The sequence below is a fragment of the Salvia hispanica genome, chromosome 1 (genome assembly GCF_023119035.1).
Source record: "Salvia hispanica cultivar TCC Black 2014 chromosome 1, UniMelb_Shisp_WGS_1.0, whole genome shotgun sequence".
NCBI classification, from domain to species: Eukaryota; Viridiplantae; Streptophyta; class Magnoliopsida; order Lamiales; family Lamiaceae; genus Salvia; species Salvia hispanica.
The window spans coordinates 6123035-6143803 of NC_062965.1; the positions used below are offsets into that span (position 1 = coordinate 6123035).

The 20769-nt window shown below is 30.8% G+C and overlaps 3 protein-coding genes across 3 annotated transcripts; all 3 read right to left on the reverse strand.

The window, feature by feature from the left end:
- Window positions 1-617: 617 nt before the first annotated feature.
- LOC125208455 lies at window positions 618-2202 on the reverse strand. Its single transcript, XM_048108080.1, has 5 exons — window positions 2114-2202; window positions 1713-1874; window positions 1460-1549; window positions 1050-1352; window positions 618-865 (listed from the first exon to the last, which is right to left on the reverse strand). The coding sequence occupies exons 1-4, from the start codon at window positions 2138-2140 to the stop codon at window positions 1071-1073; spliced, it is 561 nt and encodes a 186-aa protein (XP_047964037.1). The 5' UTR covers window positions 2141-2202; the 3' UTR covers window positions 618-865; window positions 1050-1070.
- A 9155-nt stretch (window positions 2203-11357) lies between these two features.
- LOC125185903 (tryptophan aminotransferase-related protein 1-like) lies at window positions 11358-13167 on the reverse strand. Its single transcript, XM_048082289.1, has 5 exons — window positions 13010-13167; window positions 12388-12694; window positions 12022-12302; window positions 11635-11918; window positions 11358-11551 (listed from the first exon to the last, which is right to left on the reverse strand). Exons 1-5 carry the CDS (start codon window positions 13165-13167, stop codon window positions 11358-11360), a joined length of 1224 nt encoding a protein of 407 aa, XP_047938246.1.
- Window positions 13168-18983: 5816 nt separating this feature from the next.
- LOC125218904 (polygalacturonase inhibitor 1-like) lies at window positions 18984-20070 on the reverse strand. The gene has a single exon (XM_048120707.1). The coding sequence runs from the start codon at window positions 20066-20068 to the stop codon at window positions 19055-19057; it is 1014 nt and encodes a 337-aa protein (XP_047976664.1). The 5' UTR covers window positions 20069-20070; the 3' UTR covers window positions 18984-19054.
- Between the last annotated feature and the right edge of the window lie 699 nt (window positions 20071-20769).

The window sequence follows — 20769 nt, forward strand, 5'->3', positions numbered from 1 at the left end:
AGGGATGGCCGCGTAGCTCCGGCGAGCTCCCACTGCTCAGGCGGCCTCGCGCGAACCAGCAACCGCCGTTCTCGTCGTGGCTACTCTAGGTCATGCGCCGCTAGGGCTAGACGACTAGGGTTAGGGTTCGTCGCGGCAGAGAGAAGCCGCTGCTCTCGGACGAGCAGCGAGCTAGTTCGCTCTCCACCACCGTCGATTCGCACCGGGTGCCGCCTAGGGTTTCGCGGTCTTGGCCGGCGGCGCGGACGAGCCCACGCTCGCCAGCGCGTCGCCCCATCACCGTCGACCCTCGGCTCCCACTCAATTCGACAACCCTCTTCGATCGCATGTAGCGCGATTCGTCCCGGCGCAAGCGCCGACGAATCGCACATCTCGTGCGTTCAAATAATTCAAGTTCTATTGATTCGAATGTTCTTGAGTTCATCATGCATAATTATAAAGAATAAAATAAGAACATGCTACGAAATCAAATAACACATGCATACATGAAATTCGCGAAATTTAAATCCAAATAATCAGAGCCAAAGACTGGCTCTGATACCAATTGATGGAACTGGCAGCGGAAGTGGTGTTTTGCATGGATTAACATAATTTAACAATTATTAAAGGATCTCTACCGCTCTATACAAAGAGAATCATTTGACTTTGCTTATAAATGGGATCCCATATAATAGTTCCAACATTCACAATTTTATGAAACTAAACATAATAACTATGCTAAGAATGAGGGATCCCATATCGTAGTTCCTACACACACAATTTTATGAAAATAAACATAACGCCTATGCTAAAATGAGGTATATGAAAGAGGACATGATTGATCTTGAATGAATTGGTCCTCCTCATCCCATTCCATTTCCAGAATCTACAAAAATAAGATCCCAAAATTAGCAACATGAGATCAGAGATGTATACGATTTCAAAGATTTTTTTCATTATATTTCTCCTTTATTTTAATAATTATATATTAAAATCCTCTTAAAATAAGTCTATTTTATTGAAATGAAGATAATATTTTTTATGCATTTTTTTTTTAAAAAAATTGTTACCATGGCAACGCTGTTGAAGAGCTACAACACACTGCCGGAAACTCCACCATTTTCGCTCTCCTCATCATTTAACCACGCCAGAAACTCCACCATTTCCTCGTTGAATGGAGAGCTCACAATATCCTCCTGAAGGCGTCTCCACACTTTCTTAGGCGCTTGAGGTGGTGATTCTCTCTCTGTCATGATTGTTTGCTTGAGAAGGCTGAGGACGTAAGCCCTTGATATGTAGGGCTCCTCCATGTCATTATTCTCCTCTTTTTTGAGTATGATCTCTTCATTTTGATCTCTCTTGATTACGGATAGCTACATTGACACGAACCAGAAATTAAAATAAGCTAGCAAAAATTTTTTATGTAAAAAAAATAAAATAATAATAATATTATTATTATGAATGAGGGAATGAAACTAACAAAAGGAGGCTTCTCATGTAGAGGCATAGGGGAGAGGACACCATCGATCTTGAAGCATTGGTCCTCGTCATGCCATTCCATTTGTGGACTCTGCAAAATAAGATCCCAAAATTAAAATAGACATGAGTGTGAGTGTGTGTGTGTTTTTATAAAATATTTTGTAGTCACAACTACATATATAGAGATATCTGAACCGATATATAAGTTTCACGAGTTAATATATTATCGGATGATTTTGAGATAAATTCCTTACCTTCTCCATCTTTTGAGACTCATTACGCTCGCGAAGCTGGACTAGCCACATGACTTGTAATCGTTGTGCGATCATAAGGTTGCTTCGATTGTCGATGTTCGGGTAGACTTCTCCCTCAGTGGCTCTCGTGAGATTTCTAGCCCTTCTTACAACATCTTCCTCCTATAATAAATAAGTACCAAAATTCTGAGAGAAAATATATACAAGCTTTGTTTATGTAGAAGCTAACCATTTCCAGAAAAATGAAATTAACCAGATGTATATCAAGTATAAAATTACCATTCTATACAAATTTATTAAAAATAATATTATACAAATAAATTAGAAATTCTAGTTAAACCCTAAAATTAAAATGCACATAAGTATATGTGTGTGTGAGAGAGAGAGAGAGAGGCGCTTACATCTTCACTGGAATTGGATGATGCCATTTCCTTGAAGAAAGTGAGCTATTTGAGAGAGAAGAGGCAAAGAAGAATGAAGATAGCAGTTGAGACAGAGAGAGATGAGTGAAATGTGTGTGAGTTGAGAGGCTATTTATAGATAGCATTTGCCAAAAATTAAAATCTTTAATTATGATGGAAAAAGCACCCTTCTATAATAAAATGTCAAACGATTCTCTTCACGGAAAAGACAAGACAGGGATATTATTTATTTCAGATTTTATTATTTGGTGAAATGTAACTAATTAGGATTTAAATAGTCAAACGATTCTCTTTACGGAGTACTTTTAAATTTATTATTTGATGAAAGTGTAATTGAATATGACCAAAATATGTAAACAAAGCTTTTTTTTTACATGGTGAAACTCTTATTATGTAGCTTACGATATTTGGTGTATGTAAGTCGTTGCGTTGTAGTTATCGCGACGATCTTTGTTGTTAGTTTATGGTTAAAAACAAACCGTTAATCTAACGTTATATTCTTTATTTTGTACAATAATAATACGTATTTAAATTAAACTACGCTTTTTCATGGAAAAACTCTTATTTTCATAATTTACAACTATATTTATCATCTGTCGGTCGTTGATGATCTTTGTCATTAGTTGATATTTGTCAAATATTCAATTAAATGTGAAATTTAATATTTGGTAATAGAATAATTCTATAACTTGCAACGATCTTTGTCATCTATTGGCCGTTGAGCAATATTGTTTGTGGCAATGATCTTTTTCGTTAGTTGACAATTATATTTATTATTTGTCGATGAAGTTAGTTGGTAGTTAACAATTATTGCCTCGGCGATCTTTATTACTTGTCGTTAAAATCAATTTTACATTAAACTTAAAAATCTAATGTTAAATTGATTTTTTGATGAAAGTATAAATTAGATATAAAGTTAAAATAAACTTGTTTTTTCATGGTAAAGCTCATTTATGAAACTTTTATTTAGCTGATAAAATATTTCTTTTCTACTCCCTCCGTCCCACGTTAGGAGTCTCAGTTGAGTTCGGCACGAGTTTTAAAAAATGTAAAAGAAAGTTGGTGAAAAAAGATATTGAAATGTGGGTCCTATTTTTTTATATTAGTTTTATAATAAAATGTGAGTGAAACGGAGAGAGTATCTAATAAGTTCAGCCATCACAGTTGTAAATGAAAAATCATTTCTAATTAGTTTAAGAGTATCTGAAATTGAACATAATAGAAATTGGATTAGAAAAAAATGAAAACCAAAATAAAATAAACTCAATTGATATTTTAATTATTTTTCTTTCTCTAAATTAATGTAGGAGTGACTGATTAAATCCGATTTATTTAATTTCTTTTTCCCCGTCTAATTTGAAACACCTACTAATGAAATATTTATTTATCACTTCCTTAATATTTCCTTTCATATTAATATGTAAACAGTCATATTTTTATTCTTCACTTAGCGATTCCATATATGATATATTCATTAAAAAATGTTATAATATTTTAGTATGTATGAATCAGCCTTCCCTATGTAGAATGATTTTGTTCTTATATCATATGTAGATTCCTCACAAATTACTTGTAACTGAAAAAATCCCAAAAATAAATTGGTTGTAACTATAAGTTGGTGTAAAAATAAATTGGTTGTAACTATAAGTTGGTGTATAATTAAGTGGGAGAAAGAATCAACCAAAATAAAAAATGGTATAAAAAATTAAACTATATTTACAACCATTTACAATTAATGATGAGGAAGAAAGAGCCAAAATTGAAAAATAAAAAAATGGCATGAAAAATTAAATTAGTGTTACAACTTTTTTCTATTAATGATATGAGAAAGAAAAAAAGTCAAAATCCCGAAACAAAAATAGCATGAAAAATTAAATACAGTTACAACTTTTTGTAATTAACGATACGAGGAAGAAAAGAACCAAAATCCCAAAATAAAAAAATGACATGAATAATTACACTACAGTTACAACTTTTTGAAATAAATGACATGACTGTATGAAATGATATTTTGCGGAAATTATGAGAATACAATATAAACAGTATCTTTTTATGAAAAATATTATATATTATCTAAAGAGTCATGTAGCCGTGTATATATTTTAGAACTATGCTTTAAGTATATATTTTATTTAATTTCAAGAAAATTATAATATATATTGAAATAAAAGTTCTTCCATAACTAACATTACATAAATAACATTAGATAATTAAAAATTAAGGTAATGAAAGAAAAATAAAGAAAACATAACAGATAAAAAATTAGGAAAGAAAACAAAAAGGAAGTAAATCAAAATAAGAAAAGAAAAGTGAACAAAAGGTGGGTTTTATCGAAAAAGTAAGAGATCGAAAAAAGAAAATTAGTACCATTATCAAAGATTCAAAGTCGTTGACTCTTTTCAAATTGTTATGGTTTTTACATCCAAAGTACAGATTATTTCTCATGATCTTTATTAATCTAGCATACTCATCACACATTTTATTATTAACAAAATATTATTCAAGCTTTTATTCAGGTTATAAAGAATCAAAATATATTTATCTCTTTAAAATTTCCCTTCTCACACTCATATCATTAACTGCAAAAAGTTATAACTGTAATTAATTTTTTATGTCAATTTTATTTTGGGATTTAAGCTCTTTTTTCCTCATATTATTAATTGCAAAAAGTTATAACTATAATTTAATTTTTCATGCTTTTCTTATTTGGGATTTTAGCCTTTTTCTTTCTCATTTCATTAATGGCAGAAAGTTATAACTTAATTTAATTATTTGTGCTATTTATTTTCGAATTTTGGCTCTTTTCTTTCTCATATCATTAATTCCAAAGGTTGTTATTTTATTTTTATTTTTCTTGTCATTTTTATTTTGAGATTTTAGCTTCAAATCATTAATTGCAAAAGGCGGTAAATGTAATTTAATTATTCTTGCCATTTGGAATTTTGTCATCATACCATCAATTGCAAAAATTTGTAAATCTAATTTAATTTTTCATTCCATTATTATTTTGGGATTTTGACAATTTCTTCGTCTTAATTGTCCATCACCCTTTATACGAGTATATCTACACATGAGATAAGAACAATTTCATTCTTTGTAGAGAAATTAATGTAGATAAAAGTGTTCTTTTTTTACATAAAAAGTCATAACTCTAGATAGTAGTATATTTTCATAAAAAAAAATATTTAATATTTTATTCTCATAATTTTAGCAAAATATCCTCTCTCACACTAGATAAATAATGAACTAACTACATTCTATGTCCACAATTTGAAGTTTCAATTTAGCTAAATCTGAATAATAAGAAATATAAAGAAAAGTGGATAAAAAAGATTAGTGCAACGACCAACAAACGCCAAAGATAATTGTAAGTTGCAGAATAAGAGTTCCGTGTTTATTATAAATCGGAATTATTCTTTCACCAAATATTCGATTTAACATTAAGTTTGAAAAAGCACGTATATCTAATCAATATTATGCAACACTAAACGAACAAAAACGATCGTTGTTCAACGGCCAACAGGTCGTTGTGACAGTTATTGTTCGAAGTTCAATTAACGACAAAGATCATCATGACATTTATTATTCAACGACAAATCCTAAATCAACTATCAACTCATGACAAAGACTGTTTTACGGTTATTGTTCAACGGTCAACTAACGAAAAAGATTAAATTATTTTAACAAATAATAAGTATGACATTTAATTAGTCAATAATAAATATCACTGTTAACTAACGACAAAGATAGTTGTCATAGTTTTTAGTTTACCATTCAACGAGCAACAAACGACAAACAACAAAAATCTTTTTAACAATTATTGTTCAACGACCAACAGATCGTTCTGACAGTTATTGTTCAATAACATTAATTTTATGAAATTAAATCAGATTCATTCTTTTACCAAACAATGAATATAAAATTAAATCAACTAATAGTCCATAACGATAAACTAACGACAAATATCATCGTGACAATATCCGCTCAACGGCCAACATACGACAAAAATAGTTGCAATTAGTCACTCAATATAAGAAAAACTCAAAAAAGGTTAGTTCAAATATAGGTTTGTTGCAATTAGTCACTTAATAAGATTTCAGCATTAAATGAAACAAGCTTGGTTTAAATTCAGGTCCTAATTAATTACACTCTCACCAAATAGTAAGTTTAAAATTAAATTTTTAAAATCTGGATGAGAATCATTTGACTTTGTGTCTAAGGATTGGTTTTATCATCTCAACATGAAATCCATGGTTGAAATACCAAGAAAAAAAGCTACTATATTTTTATTTTGAGTACTGCAAAAAAAATTCTTAGGGCAAAGACCATCTTTAAATAGCGGTCTCAATGTTCAACATTTCACTCATCTCTCTCACTCTCTCTCAACACTTAGTTTCAGTCTCCTTAGCTTCATTCTCTCAGATCATTTCTTCAAGCAAATGGCCTCTACTTCCAACTCCAATGTAAATGTATGCATCTCTCTCTCTCTCTCTCTCTCTCTCTCTCTCTCTCTCTCATGATGTTTATGTTCGGATCTGATTTTGCAGATTCAAGAATTGGAATGGAAATGGGATGAACAGTACCAATGCTTTAGGGTCAATGGTGTACTGTTCCCGATGCCTCTAAATCAAAGGCTTCCATTTGTTAGTTTAATTCACTCATTCTTAGCTTATTTATAATATTTATTTTCATGGTTATAACGTCGAAGAGGCGAAGGTCTCTGTAAGCAGAGAGTTCTAGAAATCGATCTTCTTTCCCGTGGGAAAAAGACATGAGATTCGATGTGTTCGAAGTTTTGTGTCTCATTTTCAGTCCCTAGATTCTTTGGGATTTTTAATTTCTTGTGTGTTGGTTTAATTTTTAGGGTTTCGCTAGGAATTTTTATGTATTTATCAATTTTCAGTTATTAATTCATGTTTGATTAATTAATCCTTAGTTAGTGTATACATTCTTATCTTGTTATTTTTAATATACATAAGGCCGTTGTAATTAATATTTAGTAAAAATAATGCAAGTCATTATGATTTACAGGTCACATACCTATCTTAGCATTAATAATGTTTATACCTAAAATAGCAAAATCAGATCTGGCTATTTAATTATCACATAAACATTTTATTCAATTAAATTTTATTTTTATGAAAATGGTTAGCTTCTACATAAACAAAATTGTATAACAAATATATATATTTTCTTACATTTACTTCTTTTTTTATATTACAGGAAGATGTTACAAGAAGGGAACGAACTCTTAGAAGAGCAACAAGAATGGAAAGTAAGCTATATACTCGTCGAGTCTCTTACTGTGCAGCTATGTGCAAAAATGTGTTGACAATGAAAGAGGTATATATACACATGGTTATCATGAAAACAAAATATTTAATTGTGCTTGAAGCCTTGAATTAATACAAGTATTCTAACGTAGCTTTGCTTCTATCATTATAGGTTAGCACAGAAAACTATATTTTCTATGTTTTAACTCCTTTTGGGAAGGATGGGAAGAGGAAGATAATGGCGAAGGAAACTGATCGCCAACAAATCGGGAAGCTCTCTCCCGTTGTGGGAGAAGTATACCCGAACATTGACAACAAAAGCAACCTTCCGATCGCACAACGATCAGAAGGCACTTGGCAAGTTCAGCTTCGCGAGCGTACTGGGTCGCAGAAGATGGAGAAGGTAATGATTCGCACAACATATTTTTAATGTAATAATAAAAAAATTATTTTAGGAAAATGAAAAAAAAAACTGCACAAAACGGCACAGTTTTCGCACTGCACGGGTTGTTATGATTTTTGCACTCATGTTTAATTATTTCATTTTCCTAAAAAAATTTAATATTATTTTTCAATTTCAGTTTTATATGCACCAAAGCGTCCGAAAAACTATGAGGTCGATGAATGAGGTGGCCACATTCATCTTATACAACACAATTTACTAAAATTTTGTGATTTATTTTCAATTGTTCTTCTTTTTGAAAAAAATCTTGTTTTGATACATACATTCTAACATTTATTTCAAGATTATTTTTCAGGGTATGAATCGAAATGCTGACCATATCAACTGATTTTAAATTATATGTTGTATTCCGATTTCTCAAATTAGAGTGAATATGCAATAATGACTACTCTGTAATTATGTATTTTTCAAATGCTTAGTGCTTTTATTTATTTACTTATCTGATTCTTCTGTTATTACAATCTGCTAAATTATTCTATGGGTCGAGATTGTATTAATAAGGTTTCACCATTAAATAAAAAAGTTAGTTTAAATTTAATTCATAATTAATCACACTTTCACCAAATAATGAATTTAACATTAGAATTCAAAATTTGAGATAAAAAAAATAAGATCTCTATCTTTCTCGATAAAGAGAATCATTTGACTTTGTTTATGAGAGGATGTTTTTCTCATAAGAACATGCAATCTATGTATTTTTCATCATAGTAGTATTTATTTCCAATTGTCTATATGTCCTGATGTGATTTATTTCATTTTTATATAAGGTATAAATGTGATTTTTTAAGTTTTTAAATATGCTATATATAGCATGAAGATGGATAAGACAAGGATTCGGATTAGGATCCTCACCTGCACTGGACTGTGCAAAAATTGTGCCATTGTGGGCTATTTTAATTTACTTTTTAAAACTTTATTTATTGCAAAGATTAGAATCGTGTACTTTAATATTTATATCATTTTTGTTTTGAAATTTTGGCCCTTTTCTTTCTCATATTGTTAATTGCAAAAAATTGTAACTGTAATTTAAAGTTATAAAAAATCAGAATGCACAAATAAAAAAAGTTGTAACTGTAATTGTAAAAGTTGTAAGTGCAAAATATATTTAAAGTTATAAAGAATCAAAATACACAAATCAAAAAGTTGTAACTGCAAAATAGTATATTTATAAGAATCAAAATACACAAGTAATAAGTTAGTTTTAACATTAAATAAGGTTTCATCATTAAGAAAACAAGTGTGTTTAAATTTAAGTCATAATTAATCAAAACTTTCACCAAATAATAAATTTAACATTAAATTTCAAAATTTGAAATTAAAAAAAAAAATAAGATCTCTATCTTTCTCTACGAAGAGAATCATTTGACTTTGCTTATAAGAGGATTTTTTTTCTCATATGAACATGCAATCTATGTATTTTTCATCATAGTAGAATTTATTTTCAGTTGTCTATATGTCTTGATGTGATTTATTTCATTTTTTATATAAAGTATAAATGTGATTTTTTAGTTTATAAATACGCTAGCTATAATAAGCAAGAAGATGGAGAAGACGAGGATTTGGATTAGGATCCTCACCAGCAGCCCTGGGCTGTGCAAAAGATGTGCCATTTTGGGCTATTTTTTCTTTTTAAAACTTTTTATGTATTGTGTAATATAAAACCTGTATGTCTATTGTGTAATAAAACTTTTTTATAATTTCAAAATTTTGGCTCTTACTTCCCCTTTATTATACACCAACCTGTATACCTACACATGAGATAAGAGACAAAAATGAATTAATTATGCAAAGAAAAGTCAATTTATGCTGATTCATATATGTTGTAAAATTATTACATTTTTTAGTGAATATATTAATCGCTAAGTGGAAATAAAATAGTATGATACTTTACATATTACTCCATGAGATATGAAATATTAATGAAGAAAAAAAATTAATACTCCTATATTATTTGTACTAGTATCATACCTGTGCTATGCAAAGATTAATATATTTTTAAAATATTAATTTTAATTTTTAATTAGTTAAACAAAATTAGAATCAATATTAATAATAAAAAATCTATACAAATCAACATTCAAGCATAAAAAATTTGAAACAAATCACTTAATATAATATTTAAGTATTAAATCATGGAATAGGAAGATAAAAATATATCACAATAAAGAATTAAACACAATAGATAACTACTCATCATTTTTAAAATTTCATTATGCACTAAGAAAATTAATTTGCAATGTACAAAATCAATAATCAATATGTATAGCTACTTTCGCCTAACAATTTGTATGGTTTTCAATAAAATTAAAGATAAATTAAATTATACATTAAATTTACCAATAGAATAATTTCATATAACTCAACCTACTTATAGATATGTATAAAAAAATTAGCCAATTATAATTTCAACATAAATTTTTTATCATGGATCAACTATAAAGTAACATGGACAAAAAATCTAATTATTACTATTGAAAAAAAATTATAATTATTAAAAAGAAAAAGAAAGAAAATGGTGGTAACATCAATCTAAAAAAGAAAACATTGTATGGAATAGAAACTAAAAATATAACTAAAAAAGAAAAAAATACCAATAAGTTCATATAATATTAAAAACAAATACGATGTTGTATCAAAATTGATATATACAAATGATGAAAAAAACAAAACAAAAATATAATTTATAAAATGTTAAGAAAAGAAAAATATAATTAATAAAATGAAAAGGAACGAAAACATAATTAAAAAGAACAAAATTCCTACTAATCTAATCTGTCCAACATCTTAACCCCAATGGTTGATATTAAGTTGGAACTAAACACTAATCGGGCAATAGAACCTTAATGCTCCCCTATGTTGTAATAATTTTATTAAATTTTAAAATAAGAAGAATGGAGAATAAAATGGAATGGAATGGTCATTCCTTAGCTAATATTGGAAGGAATGACTATTTCCATGTGGAATGGAATAGTGATTTAAAAGGAAAAATAATACTACTCCTACCAAGCAAAGGAATGTCATTTCTACCCTCATTCTCTTCTACTATACCAATGTGTGTGAGATTTCATAGTTTTGTATACATATATAACATCCAATTTTGTTGTTAGAATTTTGGAATAGATAATGTTTAGGATATTATTACTTGGTTGTGTAGTGATTTTATGAATGAAATTGAACTATGAACTGATCTAACTGTGCTTTATTTCAAGCTTGAAATTTAACTATGATTGCGAATTGGAGAGTTGATGATAGAATAATGTACTTATTGTAATGTAGGGCTTTGAATATTAAGATTGTAAAGGGATTTACTGAATTAAGTTCAGAGGAGTATTTTTAGCACTCACATAGAAATTATGGAGTAGTCATGAAAATAGACGAGCACAAAACTTACAAAACTAATTCAAAGTTGTTTTATAGCTTACAAACACCAAAGTGTCGAGACCACTGCGCCACATGGCTGAAACAATGTAAGCTACGAACAAAGGGTTCAAAGAGCTAGACGTTTAAAAATGGAGGGAAGCCTCTTTAGAAGCAAATCAACGTCTTTATCCCTGCCCAGCATACTAAGCCTAGCATAATTACTGGGGCACCCGAAATTCCCGCCTCCTCGTACTCTAATTTTCTCCTCCTTCATTACCTCTTCTAGATTGACTCCCTCTTGGGCCTTCATCCAGGCGTAAGCTGTTCAAAACAGATAATTAATATCATACAATATCGATCACCAACGCGAATGTATAGTCAAACAACCGCTAGACGTTCTTTACCTGGATGGCATTCGTTATAGTCTTGTTTGAAGTTGCAATGTTGAGGAGGAAAGTCAGGGACCTGCAAAACATCATTTCCTTGAAGAGCTTCTCGCAGCTTCTTCCATCGCTCAGCCATAACACACCGCCCGAATTCGAAGAAATTACTTGGGCAGCTGTTGGTGGAGATCATTTTCAAGATGGTGATAGCTCTGAGTTGAGCTTCCTTGGACACCCCGATGGTGCTGATTTCCATGAATCTTACCATCCGCTTCGCCACATCAGGGTCCTTCACTATCGCCCACCTTCACATACACCAAAAAAACAAAATGAAGCCAACCTAATGTAAAAACATATAAACAATGTCATTTAATGTCAATAAAACCAATGTATTTTTAGGTCCTCTACCCGATCCTCGACCCTGCGTGTCCTGTGCATTTAGATATGGTGAATAGCATGATGTTTTGATCAGCAGGCTTTGTGATGGCCGTGTATTGAGGCCAATAGTATGCAAGATCGTGCACGAGCATGCCATTGGCTCTCTTCAACACAGGGCCCCTTAATTCACCATCAGGATTGTTCGGTGAAGTGACCATCTCTATGTAGGCTTTGTCATCATTGTAAGCATGAGCATCGCCTCCCCATTTGAACAACCCCGATCTCATGTAGTTTGCTATCTGCGGATAGCACTGCAACCAACAAAGACTTAATTAGATCCAAACAATATCTAGAATGAAACAATCAATGTTAATTGATGAGGATTTGAAGACTGACGGAGTAGAAGGGAGCCGCAGACACAACACTGATGGGGCTTGGGGGGTCGAGGGGTTCAGCCAGGGCGTAAAGAGCGGCTTGGATGAGCTGGCTGGAGCCATTCCCAACCACGATGTGGCGACCTTCCACGATGGCGTTTCCGACCAAATTGTGGAGATTCTTGATTTCTTGCTCGAGTTTAGGGAGCATATACCAGCAGAAACTCTTGGGGTTGGCGAAGTAGCTGAGGGCTTCGGATGCTGAAATGGTGATTTTGAAATCATCACCAATTAATTTCCAGTAGGCTTCATACATGGTGGGATCACCCCTGAAATTATAATTCCATATTTCTTTAATTTGTCACAATATAAAGAGAAAAATGCACACATGAAGCAAAGAAAACACACACTGAACTGAAGTAGCACACAATGTGTAGCGAAAAATAGTGTGTTAGTGCATGCATTAACACGCAACTGATAGATTAAAAACAAGACTAATTAAACATAACTGAACGCTCCTACATACATGAAGAGAGGGAGAGACAAGGAAAAAACATACAAAATGTTCACTGCATTTTACACAAAAAGAGAGATCATAAAAAAAATATATAGCAAAAATGAAGAAAAATAAAAACTCTACATACTTATCAAAATCGAGAATGGGAATAGTTTGAATGTCAAGGTTAGTGAGCTTTGACTCGGTAGTTTTGATCACTTCAACCTCAGCGGCCGCAGCCACGGAAGCAGCAACAGATGAAGGGACGGAGCTTTCGATCACAACTGCAGCTTCAATGCCCGTCATTTTTACTTATTTTTTTAAGAAAAATCTAACTAGTTTGATTTTTTTGCAAAGTCTCTCTCTTAGACACAATTTTTGGGCCCTGCTTCATCCCTTATTTATAGTAGTTGCACTCAGATGCAATTATATCACAATTTTCTTTTTCTTCAAATACTTTATTGTGACTAAAGACTCATCTAACTAAAGATTCATTTCTATCTAGCAATAACATTCATAGTCTTTATTCATTTTTTCTATGCGGAATTTAATGCAATATGCCACTCTAATTTGAAAGCATGGCCTTTTTGCTATTGGATGATGAGATAAGAACAAAAAATCATGTAATTTGACATATCTTTTGATAGTATATTTTTCCATTTGTCTTACTCCTTTAATACAATATTAATATAATCTCTATGTTTAAGATGTAACAAATTTACATACTTGATATTAAGATTTATATTATGATATAGTGATATATTATGTTAGAGGAAATGTGAGAGTTTATTATACAGACTATATGGTTTCTTACTTTCTTTACTGCAGTGATGGTGTATAATTTCATTGAATTGATATGATGAAGAAGTTTGTCTTTTCCTCATGACACATTAAGTACTTCCTAACAAGACAAACTATAGATAGGAATGAAGTAAATTGATGTTGCTTTTCAGGTATATAATTTCAGTTACAACTTCTTTCCCACATGGACCCATATTTTTTCAAGGAATATAATTTGGAATAAGGATTACATAGAGACAAAATAAGGATTTAAATAGAGATATATACGCTAATAAAATATACTACACTTTTTTAAAGATATAATCGTATAATTTTAAATAATTGATTTTTTCTAGTATTTTTAATGAGGGTGTTAAACAATATGTACCTATATATATTCTACCAAATGAAATAGTCCGTGTGTTAAAGATATAAATTATTTATTTTCTATTATAAATTTGTTGTGTGTGTATAATGATTACTCGATAATATATGACAGTATAAACAATGAAATAGTTTGTATGTTAAAAGACATAAATTATTTATTTACTGTTATAGATTCGTTCCATGTGTATAATGATTACTTGATAATATATAATGGTATAAACAGTGAAATAGTTTGTATTGAAATTAATAAATTATTTATATTTTTATTTTAGATTCGTTTAGTGTGTATGATGAGTACTCGATATATACAACTAACTAATAACGATGCAAATGCAGAAACTACTTTTATGACAAATATTTTGTTCGACAACGGTTAATGATATTCCATCATTTGTGATATTCCATCATTTGTCAGTTATCTAATTTGTAGGTTAGAAAAGTCGTTGATCAACGAACGACATATAACGACACAATATACTCTTTCTATTTTGGAATTAATATGTATATAGAAAAGGTCACCCCACAATAGTTAAGCAATAAATGATTATTTCTCATATTCTATCATGAAAGAACACTGACCATAACGACATAAACGGAGTTTCCTAAATATCCTATTTTAGTCCACAATTCCTAACTATCCTATTTTAGCCCAATATGTTTTAACCCAATATGATGAATAGGATGATATAAAAATAAAATACGTAAATTAAATAACAATAGGTAAAAGAAAGAAAAAATGTATTGATAATTGTAGTAATTAAATTTATAAATTACAAAGTTAATGCAATTAAAAACTCCTAACTTAAATAGCGGTAAAATGTATATATATAATCGTAAGCTAACAATAAAATTACTAAAGTACAAGAAACTATAACGAAGACTATAAAAAAAATACCGCAGTGATGGTGTATAATTTCATTGAATTGACATGATGATGAAGTTTAAGTTTGTCTTTTTCTAATTAAACATCAAGTTAATAAGATAAAATATAGATGGGAATAGAGTAATTGATCTTGCTTTTCAGGTATATAATTTCAGTTACAATTTCTCTTCCTCATGGACCCATATTTTTTCAAGGAATATAATTTTGAAAATAAGGATTACATAGAGACAAAATAAGGATTTAAATAGAGATATATACGCTAATAAAATATACTACACTTTTTTAAAGATATACTAGTATAATTTTAAATAATTAATTTTTCTTGTATTTTTAATGTGGGTGTTGAACAATGTGTACCTATATATTCTACCAAATGAAATAGTTCGCGTTAAAAGATATAAATTATTTATTTTCTATTATAAATTTGTTGTGTGTGTATAATGATTACTCGATAATATATTACAGTATAAACAATGAAATAGTTTGTATGTTAAAAGACATAAATTATTTATCTACTATTATAGATTCGTTCCATGTGTATAACGATTACCCGATAATATATAATGGTATAAACAGTAAAATAGTTTGTATTGAAATTAATAAATTATTTTTATTTTTATTTTAGATTCGTTGAGGGTGTATAATGAGTACTCGATATATACAACCAACTAATAACGATACAAATGCCGAAACTACTTTTATGACAAATATTTCGTTCGAAAACGGTTAATGATATTCCATCATTTGTCAGTTATCTAATTTGTAGGTTAGAAAAGTCGTTGATCAACGAACGACATATAACGACACAATATACTCTTTCTATTTTGGAATTAATGTGTATATAGAAAAGGTCACCCCACAATAGTTGAGCAATAAATGATTATTTTTCATATTCTATCATGAAAGAACACTGACCATAACGGCATAAACGGAGATTCCTAAATATCCTATTTTAGTCCACAATTCCTAACTATCCTATTTTAGCCCAATATGTTTCAACCCAATATGATGAATAGGATGATATAAAAATAAAATACGTAAATTAAATAACAATAGGTAAAAGAAAGAAAAAATGTATTGATGATTGTAATAATTAAATTTAATAAATTACAAAGTTAATGCAATTAAAAACTCCTAACTTAAATAGCGGTAAAATGTATATTATCGTAAGCTAACAATAAAATTACTAAAGTACAAGAAACTATAATACGGAGACTAAATACTAACGTGAAAAAAGGAAACGAAAAGGATTTGGGCTCAATTTATATTTTTAATCTTTAAAGTTAAATTATAGCTAGAGTATAAAAATTAAAATTCAGTTACCAACGATTCATTTTTTTCCAGCAATATTTACTGATTTTTTTTACCTAACTTTGATGGTTTTGTTTCATTTTTGCTACATGGAAATTTAATAAAATATTCCATTCTAATTTGAAAGCATGGCTCTTTTTGCTAGGTAAAAGAACGATGGATGATGAGATTAGAACGAAAGGTCATGTAATTAGACATATCTTTTGATATTAAGATTTCTATACATCATGATCGATTGATTGCATTAATTGAAATGGGAGAGTTTATTTAGATATGTAGACAGCTTGGTTTCTTTCTTTCTTTTAGTATTATATTTTTATTATTTTCTACGTAAAGAATGGCTAACAAGTATTTCAGATAATACTCACACTTTAACAACTTCTATATAGTATAAGATAGATACCATTTGAATTTGTAGCATGACTATATTTACTTGTACTGTATTAATTTACTTAGTTGTTGATGACTCACTTAAAATTAATCGAGTTTCTATATTTTTTCTTTTTTAAATTATTACAATTTCATACATCAACATTCAAAAATATGAAATCACTCTTCTACTACTACTACTACTACTAATAATAATAATAATATAATAATAATAATAATAATAATAATAATAATAATAATAATAATAATAATAATAGTAATTGTAATTGTAATAATAATAATAATAATAATAATAATAACAATAATAATAATAATAATAATAATAATAATAATGTATTGGAATATGTGTAGGAAGAGATGTTACAACTCAAGTTTTTCTACAAATCCATATACTACATTGCATTGACATGGGAGGAGATTTGTCTTTTTCCCTTAAACTATTGAGTGAATACACGGGGACGAGGTTTGTCTTACTTTGTTCTCTCTTTATTAACTCACAAAACAACACTACATAAATTTTTATGTCCAAAAACGAATGTTTCATTTCTAATGGAACAAAGGGAGTATCATCTTAACCAGGATAGAGGGGCTATAAAAAGTATCTGATTCAATACAACAAAGATTGCCGTTTAACTATTTTTTTCCTTCTTATAAATTTCAACAATTTTAACACAATTTTTTGGTTGAAATGAAACGTATATTAAATTATACTCCCTCCGTCCCCTATTAAGAGTCACACTTTTCCATTTCGATTCGTCCCCAATTAAGAGTCACACTTCATTTTTACCATAAATGGTAAGTAGGTCCCACATTCCACTAACTCAATTCACTCACATTTTATTATAAAACCAATATAAAAAAATAGGTCCCACATTCCACTAACTTTTTCAAATCAACTTTTATTTACATTTCTTAAAACCCGTGGCCGGTCAAAGTGTGATTCCTAATGGGGAACGGAGGGAGTAGTGAACTATGAGTTTAGTCCCTAGCATTTTAGGTTTTCATATATTACATACCTCTAGCAAATAAATTTAGCATAGTTAACCCTAGTATTTAACATATTTACATGAGGTATTTTAGTTATGTAATGTATTTTCGTTAGTGGTTAATTACGTAAGTATTTAATTAATATATTTTTAAAGGGTTATTTGCTTATATGATGAGACAATTGTCGACACGACACATACACATACATTACAAAATTAGTGGGCTAGTTGCGAGTCGTACTAAGAGTGTCCATAATACGATGGAAAAGCCACGCTACAACCACAAAAACTTGTCCACGGCCATAAAACTTGTCCAGCCCACACCACATATGGTAAGAGCGAAAATAGTATGCTTGAGTACGATAAGGTAAGTAAGTATGTGTGGATATCCAACCTTTAAATGACATATTTATAGACTAAAATGTTATGCGCATAACCTCCCTTCCCTTGATGTAACTGCAAAATTTAGAGGCATACTTAATTATATTTACATCAAAATTTAGAGGCTATACTTAATTATATAAAGTATAAACCATATTGACTAAGAACATATGAATATATGTGATTACACAATGCCAAAACGAAATCACGCACAAATCCATAAAATTGAAAAGGTAAATACCACATATTAGCACAAAATTGCACAAATTTGAAACAATATCACGACGATTTGATACATAAGATTTCAATTTTACATACAACTATGTGACATTGAATGTATATGGCCTCAAACATGAAATCCGCATATATAATTTGAGAAGAAACGCAGCAAACAGATATGAAAGAGAAAGGATGATTACATGAGAGTAGGTTGGGTGGTCTGTAGTCGGAAATGAAGCGGTGAATGAGGGTTTCGGCGGAGGGTTCTCAACAAATTTTTTCCTTACTAATAAATATTTGACCCAATTATCCTGAATTTTTGTAACTCCCACACGTATACGATCATGTATTTATAAATTATACAAATGCTTTTTAAAATATATTCATTTGTAACTGCCCACTAACTTTAGTTTACAGTTTTATTTTTAAAATATGAATCTCAATAACTTAATTTTGCCTCCTACCTACTCCACGTAGCTGCCTTTTAATTACACAATTTAATTGAATATAATATTTTAAATTAAATGGCAATCTTGTAAATTTTTTTAAAACTTCTCAAAAACTCCCATTTTATATATTGGACGGATAGATTAACCTAAAGATATCATAATAATGGACTTTCTCTATATTTTGCATTTTATTTATTTTTTAATTTGAAGAAAGAAAATAAAACATTTTTTACCCTCCTACTTTATTAATGATAAAAAAAAAAAGTCCTACTTGTGAGCTAGTAAGGATGGGCCTTACTTGAAACTTGAACTGTTTGCATCCAAAGATTATGATCATAAACTGAAAATCTTTCAAATGCAGAAAGAAAGCTTATTCACAACTCATTAATTAGAATTGAAATTGACAATCATTTGCATGGATTTAAAGGAATCCCACAAAGGCACCGATTATGCACAAACGATGAATTCTCCCAAGGCTCAGATCTATACCTCAGCTTCCACCCCGTCGGAATCTCCCCACACAATCTGTTATAACTAACATTCAAAAACTGCAAGTAAACAGCCTCCGTTATCTGCTTCGGAATCTCCCCATAAATCCTGTTATGCGATATGTCCAACACATCTAGCGACTCCATGAAGCTCACCTTCGACAGATCAAACTCGAACCCGTTCCTCGATATGTCAATGCTGCTCGCGGCCTTGTCCTTCCCGAAGAACACAGACGCATCGCCAGTCAGATTGTTTCTAGAGACGTCCACCGACGAGAAGGGTACATTGGCCAAAGAAGATGGAAGCGGCCCGGAGAGCTTGTTGTGAGAGAGGTCGAGTGCTGGGAATCCCGCGGTTTTTTGGAAGTGTCCGAACGTTTCTGGGATGGGGCCGGTGAGCTGGTTTCGACTTAAATCAATTGCGAAGAGGTACGGAAGAGTTGGGAGAGAAGGAGGGATTGTGCCGGAGAGGCGGTTGAAGGAGAGGACTAGGTATGCTAGATTCTTGATTTGGGAAAGAAAATGTGGGATTGGTCCTGAGATGTTTGTCCAGCTTATTACAAGGAATCTTAGTTTAGGTATTTTTGTGAGTGAGGGTGGGATTTGGCCTACTAGGTTGGGGATCTTGTGGAGGCGGAGATTTTGGAGGTGCGTTAGGTTGGCGAGGGACGAGGGGATGGTGCCGGTGAGGGAGTCGTGGGATGCTATGTCGAGGCCGATGACACGGCTGGTGGTGTCGTTGCATTTGACGCCGTACCAGTCGCAGCAGTCGAAGGCGGGGTCCCACGAGGGGAATGGGTTGGGGTTTGTGAAGCTGTTTTTGAATGCTGTCAGCGCGGCTCTGTCGTTGGGATGACAGAGCCGTGCTGCAGCAGAGATTTGAGGGTGGAAGAGAATGAAAGTGATGATATTGATAAAGAGTAGTGGTGGCATGGTTGTTGGTGGATGGGAAAAGTAAGATGGGATTTTTGTGATTTTATAGTGCTATTTTTGGATTTGAATTATTGTTGTTTGGTCAAGATATGTGTACTCTGCATTATTAGTGGGCTGGTGGACCATGTGAATTTGGACTTTACTAGAGTAGTCTTGCTCTTGCACTCGACCACAGAAATAAGAGCATGTGCAATGTAACCGCGTAGTTAGTACTAATATTTAAAAGCATATTCATCAAATATCTCTGATTTCCAGTCATCAATATTTAACACAATCAGTGATGCTATTTCTCCTCCCACTCTCTTCGATTTTGCAGCGGATTAGAGAGGTTGTGTTCTTGAGGTTTTAACCTTGGGAGGATTCCTCGTTTAAGCATAATCATTGCTTTAGTGCGATTTCTTTTGATCCATGCATTGATTCTCCAATCAAATGTAGGATCTGGGATTCCTTAATCAATATTGCTACTTGTTAATTTCTCAACGTGGTCTTGATCGTTTGATTGTCAAATCCTGAACTAACTTGTTGCTCAAGATTTTATCTGGCAGATCCAGAATTCGAATATGGCAAAGGTGGAATTAAATATTAAAAAAAGTTAATATAATTTTTAATAATAAAGTTAAATCATATATTATTAATATATAAAAATAAAAAAGTAATACTATAGGTTAAAATCAAGAAAATTATTGTTTAATTTGGTAATA

Bases quoted from the DNA above. Each gene is read 5' to 3' on its own strand.
- LOC125185903 (XM_048082289.1), bottom strand. From the start codon at position 13,167: ATGACGGGCATTGAAGCTGCAGTTGTGATCGAAAGCTCCGTCCCTTCA. The intron at 12,303-12,387 runs GTCAGTCTTCAA...TGTTGGTTGCAG, and splicing joins CTGCGGCTCCCTTCTACTCC to TGCTATCCGCAGATAGCAAA. The intron at 11,552-11,634 runs GTAAAGAACGTC...TGTTTTGAACAG, and splicing joins CTATAACGAATGCCATCCAG to CTTACGCCTGGATGAAGGCC.
- LOC125208455 (XM_048108080.1), bottom strand. From the start codon at position 2,140: ATGGCATCATCCAATTCCAGTGAAGAT. The intron at 1,550-1,712 runs GTAAGGAATTTA...CTTATTTTGCAG, and splicing joins AGTCTCAAAAGATGGAGAAG to AGTCCACAAATGGAATGGCA. The intron at 1,353-1,459 runs GTTAGTTTCATT...GTGTCAATGTAG, and splicing joins TACATGAGAAGCCTCCTTTT to CTATCCGTAATCAAGAGAGA.
- LOC125218904 (XM_048120707.1), bottom strand. From the start codon at position 20,068: ATGCCACCACTACTCTTTATCAATATCATCACTTTCATTCTCTTCCAC.